Source organism: Nanorana parkeri, unplaced genomic scaffold (assembly GCF_000935625.1).
Source record: "Nanorana parkeri isolate BGI_ZX_2015 unplaced genomic scaffold, ASM93562v1 scaffold374, whole genome shotgun sequence".
NCBI lineage: Eukaryota > Metazoa > Chordata > Amphibia > Anura > Dicroglossidae > Nanorana > Nanorana parkeri.
In genome coordinates, this window is record NW_017306642.1 from 1159749 (window position 1) to 1182669 (window position 22921).

The 22921-nt window shown below is 38.5% G+C and overlaps 1 protein-coding gene across 1 annotated transcript; it reads right to left on the minus strand.

Annotated features, from left to right (window-relative positions):
* Positions 1-6410: 6410 nt before the first annotated feature.
* TMEM150C (transmembrane protein 150C) lies at positions 6411-21534 on the minus strand. The gene is made up of 7 exons (XM_018559003.1): positions 21455-21534; positions 18637-18687; positions 16623-16658; positions 14607-14674; positions 11696-11823; positions 10017-10194; positions 6411-6654 (listed from the first exon to the last, which is right to left on the minus strand). The coding sequence occupies exons 1-7, from the start codon at positions 21532-21534 to the stop codon at positions 6437-6439; spliced, it is 759 nt and encodes a 252-aa protein (XP_018414505.1). The 3' UTR covers positions 6411-6436.
* Between the last annotated feature and the right edge of the window lie 1387 nt (positions 21535-22921).

Genomic DNA, 22921 nt, shown 5'->3' on the forward strand with positions numbered 1-22921 from the left:
ACTAGATTTTATACCAACGTTTAGCCCCAATACTGCCATCCAAACTGCATCTCAACTCAAAGCCCAAGAGCCTTTCTTCCACAAATGGCCGCTTCTTACTGCACATGTGCACCATGGCCCCATTCATTCCTTTGGAAATACGTACTCAAAGTGGCCTCATGCAGTCACACAGAGTACAGCTTTCCCATAGGAATGAATGGGACCAAGGTGAACATGCACAGTACAATCCACTCATTTTACAATGAAAAGGCAGTGTGGTTCCAAGTCACACTTGAAGTCCATTCATACCTCCTCTTGTCTATGTTGCTGAATGTCCATACTTCTGTATGAACAGGGGCTGGGAGGAAGAGTCTGCAGGTGCCTGAGCATTGCACCCACAATCTACTGATCACAGTTGCAATGGTTTGCCAGGTTCAATGCAAAAAGTCAATAAATGCACATCTTTTTCTATTATTAATGTGTGCACATTTATTTATTTATTTTGCTAAAGGTCGATAATGCCTTTAAATTGGCCTTTAACCATAAGTACAGCGGTTTCAGAAGAGTCCATTTTTTCCCGCCCCTCACTTGATGCCAGTTTTACCCTGGTATATATATACAATTATTTTACAGGAAAAAAAATACATTGGCTTTGTAAGCCTGAAATCTAAAACAGGAAACATATGGCTGTTCATTGTATTATGCAGTGCCTGTGATAGCGCACAAATATTTCACACATTGTAGTGAAGAAAAAGCTAGATTGTTAGCACTAGCTGCTGTGTGACACATAACTTTAAGGTGCTCAGACATAACAGCTGTACTGGCTACATAGAAGGTACAGCTGGAAAAAAATGTATTTCTCTTATTTTCACATTTAAAAATAATACATCTATTGCAAGATAAAACAGTAACCATTTCTACCCATTTCTGAATTACAAAGATGATCTTTTAACACTAAATATCTCTTAGGCTCATGCACACAGCTGCCTGTGGCCGTACATGTAAAAAACAGCATATTTGCCCCGCAGTTTTGGAATCTGTGCCTTTATGCATGCCTTTGTTTACACGTCCAGCGTATAGTTGCTTACAGCCATTGAATCCCATTGGGAGGCTGTGTGCAGCACCTGTGGTTACCTGGCAGGGGAAATATGTCTAATTTACATTGTACAGACACAGGAAGCCACGTGCAAGAGCCCTACATTTTGCCGGTTTATATAAGCATGATCTTTGTTTAGGAAGTTAGTGCAAGGAGTAACATTGTGCCGCAACCTCCCCAAATACTCAGTTCTGATGGTATTAGTGTAACTGCACAAAGCTACTGGAAGCTTACTGGTTGCCGTGGGTTAAAGCACAACATCGCCATGAGCAATGTATAATAATATAACGTCCACCGGGTGTTTTTTTACATCATAGACATGTTTTTATAGTAACATGCATATTTGTATAATAAACTAACACTTTGTTAATATTATCTACATAATTTGAGCTTTTTCTTCCTTGTCAAATAAAAAATCAAAGGCTGTGTTTCCTTTGGAATAATTCATCTTAGTTATTGGTAATATTTCAAGCCAGTCATTTCGCATAAATCACTACAGCCCTAACTGGAACTCATACATGAAATTGGAAGTCATTTAACATCATGTCTTATAATCATCCTATCAATTTCCTTTGGATGAATATCAAACATGATGATCATTGTAGGGACATACAGACTTCAATGTTGGTCCAGCTGCTTGATATTAGAAGTGATGTGAGTCATGCATTGTTTATGGCCTTACAGAAGAGATACACTATATTGCCAAAAGTATTGGGACATCTGCCTTTACATGTGCATGAACTTTAATGGCATCCCAGTCTTAGTCCGTAGGGTTCAATATTGAGTTGGCCCACCCTTTGCAGCTATAATAGCTTCAACTCTTCTGGGAAGGCTGTCCACAAGGTTTAGGAGTATGTCTATGGGAATGTTTGACCATCCTTCCAGAAGCGCATTTGTGAGGTCAGGAACTGATGTTGGACGAGAAGGCCGGGCTCGCAGTCTCCGCTCTAATTCATTCCAAAGGTGTTCTATCGGGTTGAGGTCAGGACTCTGTGCAGGCCAGTCAAGTTCCTCCACCCCAAACTCGCTCATCCATGTCTTTATGGACCTTGCTTTGTGCACTGGTGCGCAGTCATGTTGGAACAGGAAGGGGCCACCTCCGAAACTGTTCCCACAAAGTTGAGAGCGTGAAATTGTCCAAAATGTCTTGGTGTGCTGATCCCTTAAGAGTTCCCTTCCCTGGAACTAAGGGGCCAAGGCCAACCCCTGACAAACAACCCCACAACCTAATCCCCCCTCCACTAAACTTTACACTTGGCACAATGCAGTCAGGCAAGTACCGTTCTCCTGGCAACCGCCAAACTCAGACACGTCCACGTACCAGACAGAGAAGAGTGATTTGTCACTCCAGAGAACACGTCTCCATTTCTCTAGAGCCCAGTGGTGGCGTGCTTTACACCATTGCATCCGGCGCTTTGCATTGCATTTGGTGATGTAAGGATGCAGCTGCTCGGCCATGGAAACCCATTCCATGAAGCTCTCTACGCACTGTTGTTGTGCCAATCTGAAGGCCACACGAAGTTTGGAGGTCTGTAGTTATTGACTCTGCAAACAGTTGGCGTGCATGCACTGACCCCGCTCTGTCATGTTACATGTCCTACCACTGAGTTGCTGTTGTTCCCAGTTGCTTCCACTTTGTTATAATACCACTAACAGTTGACCGTGGAATATTTAGTAGCAAGGACATTTCACGGATGGACTTATTGCACAGGTGGCAACCTATCACGGTACCACGCTTGAATTCACTGAGCTCCTGAGAGCAACCCATTCTTTCACAAATGTTTGTAGAAGCGTCTGCATGCCTAGGTGCTTGATTTTATACACCTGTGGCCATGGAGGTGATTGGAACACTTAAATCCAATGATTTGTAGGGGTGTCCCAATACTTTTGGCAATATAGTGTATGTGGATGACAGTAGATAAAAGGCAAGACTTTGTTCAACCAAAGCAATCATATTGAGGTTTACTGGAATGCATAAAATGTAATAAAAATCCAAGATAATGTAGACTTTATACAATTTACAATATACAATCTTAGAATTGCTCCACCCAATACTTACATTTTAAATTCTGCTCTAATTCTTTTGTATGTGTAAGCAATTTGATTTATATTATTTACTTAGTCCAAAATCTAAAACACAGAGGGGGGAATTTATCAAAAGTGGAGCAAACAAAAACTGGAGCAGATGTGCATGGCAACCAATCAGCTTCTCATTTCATTTTCAAGTAAAGGAGAAATCTATGGCTACCTATACACATCAGAACGAAATTAGGTAACCATCAAACTGCTAAGAGTATCTCCTCCTTTCCCATGAAATTGACGTCTGGATCCTACAAGTGTTAATGAACTGCTGTCAAAGTCAATACTATGATTGTACTGCTGTAAAAATAATGAGAGAATAGTCAGTAGACTCAGTCCTCCATCATTATTTGCAACTGCCTTCAGTAACCTGTAGATGGCATTATGTCAGGACAATACTTAAAGCTCCTGATTGGATCATAAAAGAGTAGCAACCCACTGATGAGTAATCACCTCTCTGAAAGCTTGCCAACCTTTTCTGTTAGCATGCGCTTAGGGTTAGACTGATGCCAATGTGTGCTTTGCTAGAGCCTAATTACCTCCCTTTTTCTCCCAGTCTGAGTCCTGTTATGCAGGGTACTGCAGAAGGGTGATATATTTAGGTGCTAGTCATTTTTGTTTTCTGCATATATGTCTGAAGTTTATAATTTAAAAAATCAGGTATATAGTGTGCAGCATATGGTGCCCGAATATACCTGTCACGTAGATTTTTTTGCATTCCATTTCAAAGTGATGCTGAAGATTCAAAATTACTGATATTTGCAGAGACTAATGCCCCCAGTTTTCAATGTGACACTGCTTGTGTCTACCAGTTGGTACTCAGGGAATGAATGCTGTCCCTTTTCGGGAAGAAGAGGTACCTCCACTTCTCATGGCCCAGAGGTAAGGGATTTTTTTCAGGGCTACTGCTGGGCTCTATACATGTTACGCTAACATTTTAGGTAGTCTCTGACAAGTTTCAGTGCATGATATACAACAGCTCTTTAACTTACTGTATTTTTTAAAGCCCAATTCCAGGATGCTGTTAACTTTACCCATGCCATAACCCCCATCTTCCCCCTGCTTTTGTTATTGCTATTTTGGCTAGGGGGAAAGAATAAGTATAAATACTTCTCCTCTTCTTCACTCGCACGGCAGCCAGCATTCTCCTCCTGAGTTTAGTGTCAATTTCAGTCGAGAAAGGTTAGGTTAAAAATACCGATAGTGCTGTGTAAATCTCAGGCCTGGATGGACAGAAATACAGATCCATTATCAGGTAAAACATTTTCCATATATGTATTTCATATGTGGATTTAGCTTCTGCCTGAAGTTCAGCTGAAATTTCTCCTAAACCTTCACGGTTTTTAATGGACTAGTAAGGGGGACAATACCCTTACTCATCAAAGATTGTTTGCTAAGTGGTCTTTCATTAAATGTAATAAAAGATTTGTACACTATTGTAACCTGTATAGACTGTAAATAGAACAGACTCTAATGTTTGAAAAGAAATAGTAGCTATAGAATACTGGATAGTCACAATGATAAGGGTACAGCCATTCCATTACTCTAATATGCACATGAAAATATTACTATAGCTGCCTGGCCTATTGAAATAGAACCTCAACAAATATATGGTGATGATATATGCAGTTATTACATTTTGTGAAAATGTTTATGCACTTATTCAAAGCTGCCATAATAGTAACAAAAGTAACATTAAAGTGCAACTCCCTGGCAAAACCTTTTTTTAAAAACATTTTTGAAATGGGGGACAAGGGTTAAAACCTCTTTCATATTTTTTTGCTGTCTGTTGAGGTCCCATTGGGGAGATTTTCACTCCTTTACTCTCCTGCTGACAATGTTAATAAGGACAATCTCTAAAAGGGACAAAGTTAACAAAAAAAAGCTTACTATAGTCCTTGCTATCCCCTAATCTTCTACATTGTTTTAAGATTTTTTTTGCTGCCTTTATCCCTTTTTGTAAAAAGAAATCTCCACAGTGAGGCAACAGAGAGCAATGCCTGCTGGCAAAGTTTCCACCACTTCTTATCCTGCCCAAGAAGAAAATATGGGAAGGAAACGTGCTTCAGCAAAAAATATTTCCTTTTGATTTTTCACATGTAGAAGCTTATGAATAGGGCTATTACCTGAAACTTGAAATCCAATTACCGGTAGTAACTCAGATCATTGGTTCTAACTTTCTTTTACCATGATCCAGCCTCAGAATCCATTAAAATTTTTAAAGCTCTAACTTAAAGTAGAAGTCTAGCCAAAACCTTTTTTATTTTAGATTCAGATAGACTAGGGTTAGACATTCACTTAGGTTGCTGCCATTGTTGGTGTCCATGTTTGGAGGCTTCACCTCACTTCTGCTCCGGTCACTGGTACTGTCTGGGACAGGAAGTGAAGGGAAATAACCATTGACAGCAAAACACTTTTTTTTTCTAAGCAAGAAAAGGGTTACCGTAGATCCTTTGTTAGTATTTTTGGTCTCTTTGATCCCCATAGGAAGATTTTTCTTGATTTTTTTCTCTCTCAATAAGTGGCAACACCTGGGACAGAATGTGGGTGTAAAAATCTCCCCTAACTGGGACACAAACCCTGACAAAAGTTCTATCAACTCTGCATTACCCTATGTATCAAAAGCCAATTCTCTTCGCTGCTCCACCAGTAGCAGTTCTCCAGCTTCAGTGGTCCAGCATTGAACCTGAGGACTACGAGAGCCAACCCACATCACACAGGCATTGGAGAGTGGAGAACAGTGCTGGCTGCTCGGAGAGTGAGAAAGAAGTTAAGTATTTTGTACTTATTCCAATCCCCCTACACAAAACAAGCATTTAACCCATGCATTGCTAGGGGGGGGGGGCACTGCATGGTTACATTTTACACAAGTTCGGAGTTCAGTTGTGAGGATGTTCAAAAAGTTAGCCGGTCTAGGTTTATCCTTAAACCCAATCTCAAATTGGACCATATTCTTTTTATTTCATTCTGTACAGCAGTCTATATCTTTGGACAGCAATGACGATAAGAATGGATTGATTTCTGTGCAGGATCCACAATCTACAGTAATCCAAGGATTGTTTTTTTCACAGGTGCACATTTTTGACTAGGTAACAGTTTTTACCAGACTCCAAATACCGGTAACAAATATCTGCTTGAAAATTAACACTGAAGAACGTTTGAGAAATGTTGCACTGTCCTTTTATAGCCATCTCTCAAATGTTTTTTTTTCACATTTACTCAAGGCTGTAGACTTTGTTTGTTTGTCCACGTTTACAGGCCATGTTCTGTGAACATCATTTTTTACAGCTGATCTGTTTGGTACTCTGACATGTCAGACATGTTTTCAGACATACTGTGGAAAATCTCTTGGTGCTGTTGGTTTTCAACACAAATGATTTCAAATCTGCAGTGTCTGAACTCCACCGCCAGTGTCCCAAAAAACGTTACAAAACACATCACAAGCACCCACTGGACTCTTGGTGCATAAATGTTTAACTTCTGCCATTCAAAGATGAAATCTGTATAGTGCTAAGTAAAGGAAAAATGTGTACATTGTACTGTAGGAGCACACAAAATACAGTCACAGCTCAGTTTACTCAGTAGGAAGATGGACTATAGGGCTTGTGTTGGCAGGCTTTTGTTCATGTTTGTATTGCCTGTCTCCTCACAAGCCAATGGGAATGGGTGTGTGTTGGCAGGCTTTTGTTCATATTTGTATTACTTCTCTTCTCATAGTCAGTAGGAAAGGGCCAGTGTTGACAGCCTTTTGTTCACGTTTGTACTGCTTCTCTTTTCATAGGTCAATGGGAAATGGTCAAATTCAGGTTAGAAGGAGGTCAACAGCAAGTCAAATGTACCCGTCAATGACCTCTGAATACTCTCAGAAGTGTCACAAACTGATCTAAAATGCAAGCAGAACATACCTGAAAGCTGAATTTGCCCATCGAAACAAGCCCAAAGTCTGTTGCAACAGGCCCATAGACATGTATTCAGTCTTTAACATTGTAGTTTCCAACGTTCTAAAAAAATTGGACTCCTAATTCTGACCCATGCTTGTATTACACTTATTTCTTGCTTAGGAATGAGCGTACAGTAGTACTGTATTTTGCAGTCCACTAGATGCAGCTCTTTGGTGAAAGAAGATAACCTCAAAAGCTACTCTTAAATCAAGGGAACAATCCTACTTAGTCTAGGTTGCCTGCTAAGGACACTGACTATTGCACTATCATCGACCATGCCGTGACAGGCAACTTAATGGGGGAGCTACTACAGTATGTAGCCCTTGATTTTTTTTCAAAGCACTGGCAATTATCACTTTTTCCTTTTGTTTTTTTGTTTTGTTTTATTATTAACCCACGAATGTTAGAGGACCTTCATTAATAAAATGTTTAGCAGCCAACACTGTCCATCACCAACATACCAAGTATGCCATTAGTGATACTAGTTATCTCTATACACAATCTTAACGTGAACGCAGACAATTACTCTTTACCCTCTACATGTAGCCCCCACATGTGCCACTCAATTAATGTATATGGGGTGTATTTATTATTGATTTATCATGCAATTTGCCAAGTGAATAATTAATAGGCATTTGCCCAAGTGAGATTCCACCGGGATCCAAACATTGCTACTTTATTCTGTAGTGATGTAGGGGTCAGCAGGAGGAACCATTAAACGCAGTGGAAAACACAGGACACTGACAATCCTGGAAGTGTTGTTATTAGTGGCTATGACTCCCTTAATTATACTCTATGAAGGGATTACCACTAGGTGTGCTGTTTTCATTAAAAATTATGATGCATCTCTAAATGGTCTGATTTTATTTCTGCAAAAGTTTTCAAGTGTGATATTTTCCCATTGGTGTATAGTGATAATTAAAAAAATAGCTCAGAATATGTATACTGTCATTAAAGGTAAATCATTTTTATTCCTGTTCTCCCTAGAACCTGCAGGGAGAGAGCACCACGAGACCTAACACAGCCTGCGAGTTGAGCAGGTACCATTCAGGGCATGTGACCCTCATGTGTCTCTAGAGGAAAAAGATGTGCCAATAGCTAGCAATAGCAACTGATCACTGAACCAATGGAACAAATGGCTTCCCAAGAAATAAGCTATACAAGTAACCTGTAGAGGCATGTAGAAGTGATCAATCTTGCACAATCAACAAGTGCTGCAATCATGTGCAGCTGATTTCTGCAAGATGCTACTGTATACTGCTTGAGTGGTATATTCCATAGGAAGCCATTTGTTTCACCTATTTTACAATCAATTGCTACTCCTAGAAATTCATCTCTAGTGACTTCAGCAGGGTGGCTAAACTAATAAAAATGTCCTGTGCAGCTTTAGTCTAATGAGCTGATTCTTGTAAAGTGGTCAAGTTTCTCAGTAGTAAGAGATTAAAATTGTATGTGTGGCTCCGTCCAATGGGATCTTTAACATAAATTGAAATATTATGTCAACAGTCATCACAGGTGCCTTTTAAGTGTTTACATCCTGTTTCTTTTAGGCACCTTCATAATGCATGTTATCATTTTTAATTAAAGTGAAACTAAGTACAGTATATAATGGGAATGGAAAAGCTGCCCTTGTTCCTTTGCTGAATACTTTGCTCCACATTGGGACAATATCAAACCTGCTTCTTAGGGGAGTAACTATGACTCGTGGGATCCCATTGCAAAAATGTAATGGGGTCTCCCTGCTAACTCTAACTAGTGTCAACTCTGGCAATACCTGTCATTGTTCTTAACATAAAGTATGCCTAAATCAAAGACAGACAGTAGAAGAGCTGTCAGTTTAGCCAGCACACTAGTAGGGACCAGCTCTTTGGAAAAATGTTACAGTTGTAGGGGCAAAGATAATGACCATAATATGTTATATTATGATACAATGAATAATGCTCTGCCACACAATTACTCTATATCCCTAATATAAACTTTTAATTTTTTTTTTTTTTTGTAGAACTACAAAGCTTTGCTTTCCAATAAGGTTTTAGCTGAGGGATTTTTGAGTGCATTAGGCATACAGGGTTCAGCCTGTAGCAGAAGATCAGAGAGAAAGAAATCTACACTGCTAAAAATGCTTCATACTGCACAGAGGGGGAATTGTGACTAGATGATCCTGAGGTCTGATTTTAGCCCTTCTATACTAGAAAGTTAATGGTTTAGTTTTCCTTAACAACCTCCCTAATAAAAATCCCCTCCTGCCCCAGGCCCCATAGCAGCCACGTAGGCTACTATGACTATTGTTACGACACTGCTGCTTTTCCTACAAGGGCAGCTAGCATTGCAATAGTGTTGGTCATACACCAGTACAATTTTGTTTGAAATAATTTGTTTTCAAAACGTTTGTTTGATTTTCTAATAGTTAATAGGGTCAAATCGATGATCATTTTCTACCGTAGTAATTAAAAAATTGAAATTTTCTCAAACAAAATTTTAACAGTGAACGTGGCTTTCGTTCGGGAAACTCCATTCATTCGAAAATTGAATGTAAAAATCAAACAGAAGTCTCTAATGGCATTATTAAACAACTTTTGCATGAGCATTCATATGAAAATCTACCAGTGCATGGCCAGCTTTAGATGAGGGTCACACTAATATATCTGTTTCCTTGTGGCTCAGCCACATTTTTGCTTGCTGGGACCTTATTTTCTGGTCATTAAATCTAGACAGATGAGCATTCCATAAGGTGACAAAGTCCCCTGATTTAAACCCGACCTTAAAATTGATATATACCGTTAGTTCAGGGCATGCTTTCTGCTTGAGTTAGATTTATACTGAACTGGGGATCTTTAAACCTTGTTGTTACTCAGAATAACATTAATGGATGTTCTGTACTGACACAGACAATACATTTTCCACATGAATAAAAAGGATACAGATGATAACACAGAGTGTTATTGTTGCTGATAATATAACTCTAGGGATTCCAGTTATTTTTCCTTCATTCTTAATGTTTATTTTAAAGGTCAGGATGGACTGAATCCAGCAGGCTATTGCGCCAAACCCAAAGGTCATCGAAGTGCCAACGTTATGTATAAGTTCATTGCTCTTCAACTGACAGAAGAAAGACAGAAGGAAATGCTATTAATCACAATATTCACAGCAGATATACCAACTGTAGTGTATATATGTAAGACAATCATGTGCCGAGCTAAATAAGTACAATTCAGTGAAATATGTGATGAACAATGAAATATATGAGTATATGCTTTAAAAATATAAACAGTTGCCACAGAATTCTGACAGACTTTCACCTCCACCCAGTGAATGCAAAATGGAGGAGAAAGTCTGTCATTGGACTATCCCCTGCATTTATTTGCACGATTTTTATTGCTGCACATTGGACTTTGTGTTTTTCACTCTGTTTGCATATTTTCATGTTTTGATATGCTTTTCTGTATATATTTTTAAAGCATATACTCATATATTTAACTGTTCATCACATATTTCACTGAATTGTACTTATTTAACTTGGCACATGATTGTCTTAAATCCTTTTAGATATTTTTATCTATCTTGAGTGCCTAGTAGCTCTTATTTGTATTTGCTGGCGCTGATCACTTATTGTTTTATGTAGTGTATACATATTGTACATGATGAACCAAAAGAAAGCTGCACAAACAAAAGGTCCAATAGAGAAGTCTACATCTGGAAAGGTCCTGCTGACTTTGCAGGGAATGATAAACATATCAGTCAGGGCTGAATCACACTTTTCTGCTGTAGTGCAAAAATGGTGCATCTTTTTTTTTTTCTTTTATGTTTTGGTGTGTTGCCACCACATCCACTTGAATGGGCTGCCTTAATGTGATGCATGGTAATGCGAGAAAAAACACACATTAATGCAACACACTGGGGTGCCAAGGTATGAATGGGCCTTTAGGTGCATTTTTATAAAGCAGTGAGTGTAACTTTCACAAAACATTCACTGAAAGTGAACCTATTGCTGTAATCTAAACACATGTTCCAGGAAGATTTGCCTGCAGTGAATGTTTGGTAAATGTCGGATTAACTGCTTTATAAATATGCCCCTAAACTATAACTAAAGACAAAACATGTTTAAAAAATTGAGTAGATTGGTTAGGGGATAGAACCACTGTCACGTTTTTATTACTGTCTTTGTTCCTGTTAGAAAGATTCACTCTCCCTAACTGTCCTGATCTACAATGTAACTAGTAATAAAAGTGAGGGTTATTCCAGTGTCCCCAATGAAAGATTTCACCTCTATTCCTGTTCTGGTAGCAAATCAAAATTTCCCACCTGAACAGGAATAGAGGGAAAATCCTGCAATGAGCAGAGGTGATTTCACTTACATTGGAAAGATATCCTCTTACTACTTGTTGAGTCTTGTTGAGTCTAAAGGACAGGAAGTGAAGGAAAGTCTCCCTGATGAGATACAAATGGCAAAACAAATCTGTGGTTTTTACTCTCACCTATTCTATTCCAAATAAAACAAATGTCTGGGCTTTAGCTATCATTTAATGTTAACATTAAGTTATACAGTAAATAAATGTAACATTTTAAATATTAAGGATGACCAAAATAAATAACCAATTACCTGAAAATTACCCAACAATGTCATTCCAAATGATGTCAAACATAAGGCCACAAGTCCACTGATACTAAGCCAGGGGTTGATCGTCTTTGGCTTCAATTGTATAAAACGCAGGACAGCAATGATTAAGGCTAAAATATAAGAAGTTCTGTTAATGTGAGGCAATCGTGAATGAGATACAAACTATGTACAAGCAATTATAATGGTAACAATTATCATCATCTCTTAAAATGGTGAGCTGGTACATCCTTTACTAAAGAAGCAGCAATATTTAAAGCTGAACTCCAGGTATAAAATAATATATACATACTTACACTGGTTCAGTTTGGCCCAATGTAAATATGCATATTCCATACCTGATCAGCCCAAGATACAGTGCTGGTAGCCATCTTTTGGGTCCTGTATAGTGCTGAGCTTCCCCTCTGCTCTGAAAACACAGGAGGTCGCTCACTTGGCACAGTAGCCATTCACAGAATGCCAAGAATTTTTACCAATGATTAATGAAGATGTTATTTGACTGGATGAGGTGCAGATCGTCCCATCATCATCCCTTCATCCAACCAGAGAACGCCTTGTGTTCATTGATAAAAAAAAACTGATATTGCTGAGTAGCTGCTATGTCAAGTGAGTGACCCGTTCTGTTTTTAGTGCAGTGGGGAAGCCACTCAGCACAGCCCCATGACAGGACTCAAAAGATCATTGTAAAGCACTGTAGTAGCTACAGCTACTACAGTGCGTTACAGGATCAGTGTGGGCCATCAGATATGGCATATGCATACTTACATTGAGCCAAGCTAGACCAATGTAAGTATGCATAATACTTCATGTGAAGATGTGTTAAATGGTACAGCGCTAAACGTCCTTCATTGATGGATATGCGAAAGATCAAACTGTTATGATCAAAGCTTGGAGCATTCATATGTAAAAAATGTATCAAAAATTATCAGTGACATCTATATAAATAAAGTGAAAAAAGTGTAAAAAAACTGATAGTGTGTAAAAGGATATTGATCCAAAATAAAATGTCAAAAAAACAACTGTTCAGTGGATTGTAAAAAAATGTATCGAATAAAGAACCTGTGTTTAAAGTCTAAAAGCGTGTAAGAAAGTATACAAAAGTATGTGTCATGTATATATAAACATATATCAATAAAAATGGTAACACAACAATCGAATGCAACACTCTATGTGCAAATATTAATCCAAAAATTGGTAATTAATAAACATATATATATATATATTTACACTTTTTTCACTGTTATTTATATAGATGTCACTGACACTTTTTGATACATTTTTTACATTTTTCATATGAATGCTCCAAGCTTTGATCATAACAGTTTGATCTTTCGCATATCCATCAATGAAGGACGTTTAGCGCTGTACCATTTAACACATCTTCACTATAGCGGCCGAGTGCCTGAGTCCAGCAGCTTCTCGTACTCTTCTAGAAAAACTCTAAAAAATTATAGAAACCAAAATTTTTTATATATATTTTTTAGTCCTTGGTTTATATTTATCCATTTAATATTATTGCTCTCCATTAGCGCACGTTCTTGCAAATATCTATTATAATACTTCATACCTGGAGTTCAGTTTTAATAATTTAAAGCCTTTCATTGTAATAGCTATACTAATTAAATAATTTCAGGACATATTTCTAAGTACAACACTGCATATTGATTGTGCTCTTCTACTGTATGTGTGTCATTTGTCAGTACTGATTGGATTGGGTAATGCGCCTGTCAAGTCATGGATGGCCATGCCTTTCAGGAAAGCCTTTATAAGTACTAACTTAACACCATTAACAAACATTCCTTCATGCTATATTTCAACCAATGTAATTCACTATGTTCATTACTAGTCTGATCTGTACAGTGCATTGCCATGACATTTATAGAATTATTATTTTCAGCTCATAAGAATAATTGTTTGGATACTGATTTGTCAAATAAATTATACCCCTTACTGCTGATTTGTAGGTCAATAAATGTGAAAAAACATCCATTTTATATTTTAAAATGTGCCTATGTACTTTTCAACTTAATTTTGGATTGTTTATATAATGTATTATAACAACTAGAGTGAAAACCCGCTGGTCATTGACACATAAGGTCATGCGTGTAGGAGTTTGCAACTGCTGCTTTATTTTGCTAAATCCATCAATTGAAGACTGCTGTGAGCAATTATGGTGCTCTTGTATGGATATTTTCAGTTTAGTTGTCATGCATTACAATAACTGCATAGTGGTTTCTCACTAACTGCAGCTGGCTATTTCTTAAACTGCATCCTATTAGTATCAATGGCAATGGCATGATGTACATAGGTATGCCTTCCTGCATGCCAGCCACATTCTGGAGACATCTGGACTTCCACAGCCTGCTTTCAGTACAATGTGGATTTGTACAGTGCAATTATAGGCCATTGAATTCAGTAAATCGCCAGCTGTAGTCATTGGGTATCCATTGTGTGCTATGCAGTATGCTGGTGTGAGCAATAGTACCAGAGAAACAATGCATAGAAAAACAGAGTCTTATTCACAAAATAAAGTGAAAATTACAATAATCCACAAAATTCTTTGGTCAGTGACTTGACTTCCGTAAAAACAAATCTGACTTCTGGCTATGGGTTAACCATGCTGTGCTGCTGATCATAAAACTGTTTATGCTATTGATCAAGTCAATAATCAAATTATGCAGATAACTATACAGTAGTTATAAGTAATACAGTAGCAGTATACTACAGTAGTGGTAGTATAAGTAGTATTATAAGTATTACAGCAATTATATCTATTCAATTTGTGTTAATTTTATATTAGTTTTTGTATATGTGCCATTTAAAAGACACATTTATACCTAGTCAAATTTATTTTGAATGTACCAGAAAAAGGCAACATTACTTCATGCATACTTACCTAAGAAAGCGGCCATGTTCATTACTTGACTAAACACACAGCTTGCAGGGGGTGCATCACCTGCAACACTGGGAAAACAAAGATTGGGTTAGTGCATTTACCATCCATAGTACAAACCCAATTCCCAAAAAGTTGGGACGCTGTGTAAAATCTACATAAAAAACACAATGCAATGATTTGCAAATCTCATAAACCCATATTTTATTCACAATAGAGAATAGAAAACATTTCAAATGTTTAAACTGAGAAACTTGACCATTTTAAGAAAAAAAATGAGTTAATTTTGAAAGTGATGGCAGCAACACATCTCAAAAAAGTTGGGACAGGGCAACAAAAAGCTGGCAAAGTAAGTGGTACTAACAAGGAAGAGCTGGCAGAACATTTTGCAACTAATTAAGTGAATTGGCAACAGGTCAGTAAAATGATTATGTATAAAAAGAGCATCTTCGAGAGTCAGGGTATCTCAGAAGCATAGTAAATATGCATTCAAAAATTGTCGAACAATTTCAGAATTAATGTTTCTCAATGTAAAATTTAAAGACTTTAAATATAGCATCATCTACAGTGCATAATATCATCAAAATACTCAGAGAATCTGGAGAAATCTCCGTGCACAAGGGACAAGGCTGAAACGCCAAACTTGAAAACCCATGATCTTGGGGTCCTCAGACAGCACTGCATTAAAAGCAGGCACAATTCTGTGATGGACATTACCAAATGGGCTCAGAAATACTTCCAAATATCACTGTCTGTGAACACAGTTCGCTGTGCCATCCAAAATGCAAGTTATAGCTCTATCATGCAAAGAAGAAGCCATATCTGAACATGATCCAGAAACGCCGCCATCTTCTCTGGGCCAAAGCTCAGTTAAAATGGTCTGTCGCAAAGTGGAAAACTGTACTGTGGTCAGACGAATCGAAATTTGACATTCTTTTTGGCAACCATGGATGGCGCGTCCTCCAAACTAAACAAGAGAGGGAACTTCTAGCTTGTTATCAGCGCTCACTTCAAAAACCTGCATCTCTGATCAGGGCCGGATTTCCCACAAGGCCAACCAAGGCCCGGCCTTGGGGCAGCAGGGGTGTGGAATTCCTATCTCCTGATGTCCGGGACATGCAGTTCCGGGCGCCGGGCAGGGGATTGTTTTCTACATTTAGTCCTGCTTTGGGCAAGCAGAGCTAAATGTACAGCAGGGAAGCCGCCTCTTGTTTTGAACAAGTGATCTTGGTGATGCCGCTAAGATCACTTGTATGCAGCCTGCAGGTCTGCCATTCTCCATGGGGGGAGGTCTGGCAGGTAGGGGGGCACATTGAGGAACCTGGCTTTGGGGCAGCAGAAAGAGTGAATCCGGTCCTGTCTCTGATGGTATGTGGGTGCATTCATGTGTATGAAAGGGGCAGCTTGCACATCTAAAAAGGAACCATCAATGCTGAAAGATATATCCAGGTTTTAGAGCAGCATATGCTCCCATCCAGACAACATTTTTTTTTAAGGGAAGGCATATTTCAGCAGGACAATGGTAAACCGCATTAGATGCATGGCTTCATATTAGTGCATATATGTGCAGTCCAGACCTTTCACCAATTGAAAATATTTGGTGCATCTTGAAACAAAAAATATGATATAGAAGACTCAGGACTGTTGAGCAGTTAAAATTCTATATAAGGCAACGATGGGACAACATTCCTCTCCCAAAACTCCAGCAACTGGTCTCCTCAGTTCCCAGATGTTTACAGATTGTTGATAAAACCAGATGTGAAGCTACATTGTGGTAAAAATGGCCCTGTCCCAACTTTTTTGAGAAGTGTTCCTGCCAATTTTAAAATGACCTTATTTTTTTCCTAAAATGGCACATTTTCTCAGTTTGATGTTTTCTATTGTGAATAAAATATGGGTTTATAAGATTTGCAAACCATTGCATTCTGTTTTTATGTAGATTTTACACAGCTTCCCAACTTTCTTTGGACTTGGGGTTGTACATTTATCCTCCCTTCTCCCAAGTGTCTAAATGCTTACCTTATATAGGGAGGTCTTCTGATTCCATCAGGTCTTCTAAGGAACAGAATAGAAAGAAACAATGGAAATTAAAAACATATTCTTTCATCTTGCGATTTTAGTTTTAAATATACTGTATGTGTCCTCTTATATTTATGTAACAAACATCTTTTCTATTGCTGACCTCCTCCTAACATTGCTACTTAATTTGGCTGATTTTCTGTCTTGCTTGCTTTAAAATGAAACTGGACTCAAAAAGTAAAGATTTGCTATGTTATAGAACAGGGCAGGAGCCAGGTAGCCAATGATCCTTAAAAATTTCAGCTGGCCTCTAACTTTTGAGGTTTTCTCTTGCTGTTTCAATTGACCTGGCTGCTAAAAAAATCCTGCTGGCTCCTGGATTGGTCAGACAGGCTCCTGAATTCCATAGTAATTTGTCCACCTTTGTTATAGAGGCCATCTGGAAATGTTAATTGCACCAAAGTAGTACCCTGAAAATGTACCTTTTGTCTGGTATTTCTCCTGAAAAATAGCGCTCCCTGGTATGAGATATAAGGCACCTCTCCTCTGAGTGCTAGTCTTGGGAGATTTAAAGTAAGATTTGGAAATGTCACTTCTATTCCTGCTGGAAGCTATGATATGAGGATGCAGAATCCCTTCTTGTACCAATATGGCCCCTTCCACACAGAGACACTGTGCAGAACAATGCATGGTAAGTCAGTAATGAGGGAAAGATCAGCTGCAGGGAGACCACAGGCAGTGCTGGTGACTACTCTATTGCCCTCTGCCTGACTTTTTGGGCACAGCTTCATAGGTTCAGTTCCAATTCACAGCAAAAACCTGCAAAAAGTGCTCCTGCAATGAAGAAGGTAAATACTTACCTCTCCCTCCTCTGTGTCATGAGTGTTTACCACCCAAAGTCTCTCCAGAAATTATACTTCCAGGAGTGCTGACCTCCCGTGTCCCCCACTGCACTCAGTGGTTCCTCTCAGGCCTCCTACATCATTTAAGAACAGAGTAGGGTTTATTCTTGAAGTGTCAGTTTTTGAAGAGCCTTCAGGTGGCAATTACTCTTCGTCAAAGTGACACAGACAGTGGCTTCTTTGCAGAGGCACATTTTATTAGTCAATTTCACACCTTTTGAGTCACTGACCCAAAGCAAAAAACAGATCATTTAAGTCAGAAAAAAAGTAAGACATGCTCATCGGAATACATGCCCTGAGTAAGTGACTGAAAGTATTGATAGTAAGAGTGACACACAGGCAACTAGCATTTATTAAAAGGAGAGGTCAGAAAAGGCAGCCTCACTGATGACAGATTCACTTTATGCTTGCATTTAAATAAAGCTGCAGGAAGCGGAGCAGGGGAGGTACAAATTAGGCTTTGAAGCCCAACTCTAGCTTGACCTGTTTCTTCTACTGTCCATCCCTTCAGCAATGTAAATATTAGACTGACAGCTTTCACTACTGAACTAATCTGAGTCTCCTACTCTTTCCTGTGCCACTCTCCATTCCTCTGTGAATGCCTATCCACCACTGCACTTCTAGGTAGAATGATGCCCAGCATCATCCAACACCTTTGTCTGCATAGGCAGTCATGGATACACCTCCTGTAGTCCTCTTGCCTACAGGAGATGCACTCACAATGGATTGTTTGCTGGGTGTCCAGCGGCATACACACCTGTGTGACATTTGTGTGCCGTTCTTCTCCATCCACAGGCTGGTGCTGGAGGATAGAGTAGCAGAGCAGTTTGGAGCAGTTTTATATGTAAACAAAAGGGGAAAAAAATTAAAAATAAAAAGGACCAGAAAGGGGTGTACAGAGCAGGAGAGAACCTGGGCATACATTGTTTTTCATGCTAAAGATTGGCCTTAAAATACATGCTTGCCGGAAATGCTCCATTATGCCCCATTGCAGAATAGTGTATGTCTAGGGATTTCCCTGTCAGATTCCTGCCAAGAAACAGACTGAAAAATATTTTCTTTTATGTAGCGACCCAACACCATGCAGGAGAAATAGAGTAAAAGCTACTTACTTGTCAAATGATAAAGAAAAAATTTTGTTATCTTCTATGGCAATAAAGTACCTATTAAAAGAAGAAAACGAACAATGTAAAAAATATCGCTGCAATATGAAGTGATCAATTGTGTACACAGAACATACATTAACTTATCTGAGGTTGGCCTTGATGCTCTATGAAATGGTACAGACACAAAAAGTTTGACAGTTGTCTAAATAGCTCAGTAAAATGCTTCTGTGAATTCCAGGCAATAAGATTTAAAAAAATACCTTCTAACCACATATTCTAATACGTAATCATCTAAAATAAATCCTTCCATATGGAGATAATGCAATAGAGTATTTGTATTTAGGGCCAGTAATTAAGACGTATTAGTTATTTTAGTTACATTTGTTATTTTACCTCATGGTAATTGCTGTCATCACAATGTCAATTTTACAACCATAAACATCACAGCGTAAATATCACACCAGAAAAAAAGGTAGGGTAAAAAGAAAAGAGAGGATACCGTGGGGAGGAGAGGATATAGAAATTGTTATTATTATTTTGCATTAAAAGAATAATTAACGGTGAAAAAAATATTTTTCTTATGAATCTTTTTCACCTCATGAATCTGTATTTTAAGTCGACTTCAAGTGGCTCCAATTTTAACTCTTTTCAACAGACACTTTATAGAACCTCACTTTTATCACCAGTCTGAAGTGTTGGAAAATCTTTGTGGATTGATTTCTTTTGTTCATTACAGACCGAATGCCTAATGTGTTTTCGTTGTGTCGGCTTTATAGTTTTAATGGAAAACAGCAACATTGGAACCTGTGTGACTGTTATGTTCCTATGGACTGGACCTACAATGTCACCCTGTGTTATTGGTTTTAATACCGTTTGTTGTACATGCTTTCTAACTTAAAAAAAAAAAAAAAGAATTACAGCAGTAAAAGGGGCTTTTTGGTAGGTTTCTTTTATTGCTACAGTAATTATTTGGGGGTAGAGGGGTGGTTATTTTTTTGTAAGGGTAGGGGATTCCCTGGCTGGAACTGAACTTTCAGTGTGATATGTTCAGGATACATAGAGGGGAATATATCAAAACTAGAGCAGAAAAAATCTGGAGCAGCTGTGCAAGGCAACCAATCAGCTTCTGTCTTTCATTTTCAAGTCTTAACAGAACAAGCTGAAGAGAGAAGCTGATTGGTTGCCATGCACAGCTGCTCCAGATTTTGTCGGCTCCAGTTTTGATAAATTCCCCCATAGGGTTTTAGCACTCTCAGACTTTGATGAACTGGATGCATCTGGCCGATCTTTGCTTCTGAAGCAACTAGACAGCCCATTCCTCATGACTGACGGGCTCCTTTAACCCTGCGCCTCCTGGGCTGCTAGTTGACCTTTGCTGCTTGAGTAACAGTTTTCCATGGATACATGGAGCTGTCACTCAGACATAGTGAGGGTGAGCACATGGCAAACTTGTATTAGGGAAGTATTCCTGTGCATTTTCTGACTGACAATGTCCATATCTGCACACAAAAAAAGGAGACTTTATAATGTTCACATCTATAGCTATGCTAAATCAAAAGGCGTACAGTACTGAACAACAACATACATTGCATACATATAGAAGTAAATCTACTGTACTGGGTTTATGAGAAAACTAATAATGTCACAGTGACTTCACCAAGGTTTTCTGTGATAGTAGAATGGTCTCTTGGGCATTGGAGGACAATTATTTTCTCCAAAGAAGTCCTGTTTTCAGAGACTCTAGGCTCAATTCACTAAGCCTAAACAATCCATTTCATCAGCAAGAAGGGATGGAAACAACAGTCTCTTGGCTGACAATAGCAATTGTCATGCCAAGTGACACTTTGCAGATTAGTGAACTGAATTTATGTGTTGGTTAATAGATCACTATGTAATGCATCATTACTAAGCTGGATCAATCCCCTTGTACACCTGCTCATACAAGTGTATCATAACCCAAACGCCTAAACCAATGTTTGATGTTGTTGCACTTGATCTTTCAATGTCAAAAAAGTTTAACGCTTTTTCATATATATGCCCTGCTTTTAATTAAATCATAGCAGCTAAGTGTATCCATAGACACTTCTGTTCCTAAGGTGCCGAAGCTTACTTGGTTCAATGTTGTCACCTAACCCTGTACACTCCTCTCCTGAATTGGACTACAATTCACCACACTGGAACTACAAGAAGATAAGGGTTTGGTATTGATTGTTTGGGGTAGGATGACACTGCCTTTTTTTATATATTTATGTTTCTTACATTTTAGTCTGGGGTTGCCTCAGGATTTTGCATACTTTTAAAAGGAGCCATAACAGAAAAAAAGGTTGAGAAACACTGTGTTAAAACCTCTGTCACAAGTACAAGAAATGATGGAACCTCAATGGGAGGGAGGAGGGGGGGCTGCTCAAGATAGAAAAATATGTTTCCATTCATTATATTTAGTGCAGGCTTCAGTCTTTAAGGAGTTTGAATAATATGTTATGTATTTGCTTCATGCTTTCATGGTTTTTAATTTCTGTATAGAAGGATATATTTGTATTTGTTAATATCAATGATGTTATTTTTTCAAACGGTCTGTGGTGTGCTGCCCAATTTGTGTTGCGTCTGGTTCTTTGCTCTAATGAGATATGTGACAGCTCAGTCAGCACCCCTGCAGCTGCAAACCACTTTTTTTTCTCACTCCATGGGGGAGTCAGAAGACGTGATGTGATTTTAAATCTTCCTGGGAAATGCCTTTAATTGAGTTCAAAATAAATTGTGGTAAATGTCAGCACTTTATGAATAATAAAAATGAAGGGTAATAAAAATATGTTGTTATACTTACACTATCCATAAGCCAACTGTGGTGAACAGAGACATTACAAGAGGTAGAAACATCCAAAGACTACATTGTTTGGTATCCATATCTAGGGAGCAAAAAATAATAAAGTTACTGCAATTTTAATGTTTGTAATAAACATGAGCTGCAAGCAAGATATGCAAAAAAATAATGCTGTTATGTTTTATTAAACAATAGCTAGATTTTTCAATATTATTATATTATATATTATATTAGCCTCTTGTAATCCCCTGCACAGCAGTACTTTTGGGGAGGGCAGAACTCTGAGCCCAGAGATGGTCTCATCAATATGCTACTGCTCCCACATTGTCCAATCCCAGTCTGAGTCAATTCCTAGACCAGCTGGCATTGCTTAAATGCTATGTAGTCCATAGAGAAGTCCAGGACCTTGCCCTGCTGTCTGATAGGGGAATCTGACTCATAAAACTATCTGCATTGAATAATATATCCTTTTTTCAAGTAAACAGTACACCTATAGATATTCCATATGCCCTGCATCTCCTGCCTGTACCCAGGTCCCAATATCGCTACCATCCATGTCTCTCTGCTGTTCTTGGATGCCCGAAATATTGCTGCAACATATTGGGTCATAAGCAGCAGAGAAACATGGGTGACAGTGGCATCAGGACTGGGGCACCAGGCAGAAGAAAAGCAATGCCCATGACACGAAGTATATAGCTGCTTGTCTGAAGTTCCACTTTACCAACAATTTCATTAGCAAACATGGTACAAAAGTCAGAGAGTAATGCCAGGCAACAAGGGAAATCTATTGGTGAACAGTCTTCTGTTCCAGATCAACTGCAAAATGTCTAAAGAAGAACTAAACTGAAATATACATTTTTATAGGGTGGATTGTATACATTTGCATTTCTTTAATTGTAAAAATATAAAGTGCATTGGCTGATGGATTAGTTAAAGAAGAACTCCAGGCAAATAAAAAAAACATACCTTTGCAGTGGAGCTATCAGGATCAGGTAAGTAAAACAGCTTTATTTGAGTGGCTTAGACAAAATGAGTACTTATCCCTTGCAATGCGGTGGTAGCCCTACTGCAAGGGTAGGCTTTTGATTTGCCTGGAGTTCTTCTTTAATTGTGTTCCAATTCCCAATAAACAGACAATAAACATTGGTTTTAAACAGCCACAGCAGCCCTTTATTTAACCATATAACGAATGTCAGTTACAATTATCATTAACCAGAATAAACATCCCAAATAAATAACCTAAAGAATGTTGTTTATGAAAAGAGGTCTTTTGTATCCATTAGCCAACAAGAAGGCATTATAAAATCCACCCATGTTCCCAGCCGCTACCCCTCCAGCTTGAGAACAGTTCAAAAATTGACTATTCTTGACTTCCCAAGAGACCGAGCCCTGTCAACAACTGACACCAACAGCACCATACCACCAGATGGGCCCCCACTATGTAAGTATCTCGCCTTTTTCAGACCCCAA

Coding starts and splice junctions, on each gene's coding strand:
- TMEM150C (XM_018559003.1), bottom strand. CDS start 21,534: ATGGATACCAAACAATGTAGTCTTTGGATGTTTCTACCTCTTGTAATG. Junction 10,195..11,695: donor CATTGTTGGGTAATTTTCAG/GTAATTGGTTAT, acceptor TTCTTCTGTCAG/TTGAAGAGCAATGAACTTAT. Junction 6,655..10,016: donor AACACTCTGTGTTATCATCT/GTATCCTTTTTA, acceptor AGCACTATACAG/ATTTCATCTTTGAATGGCAG.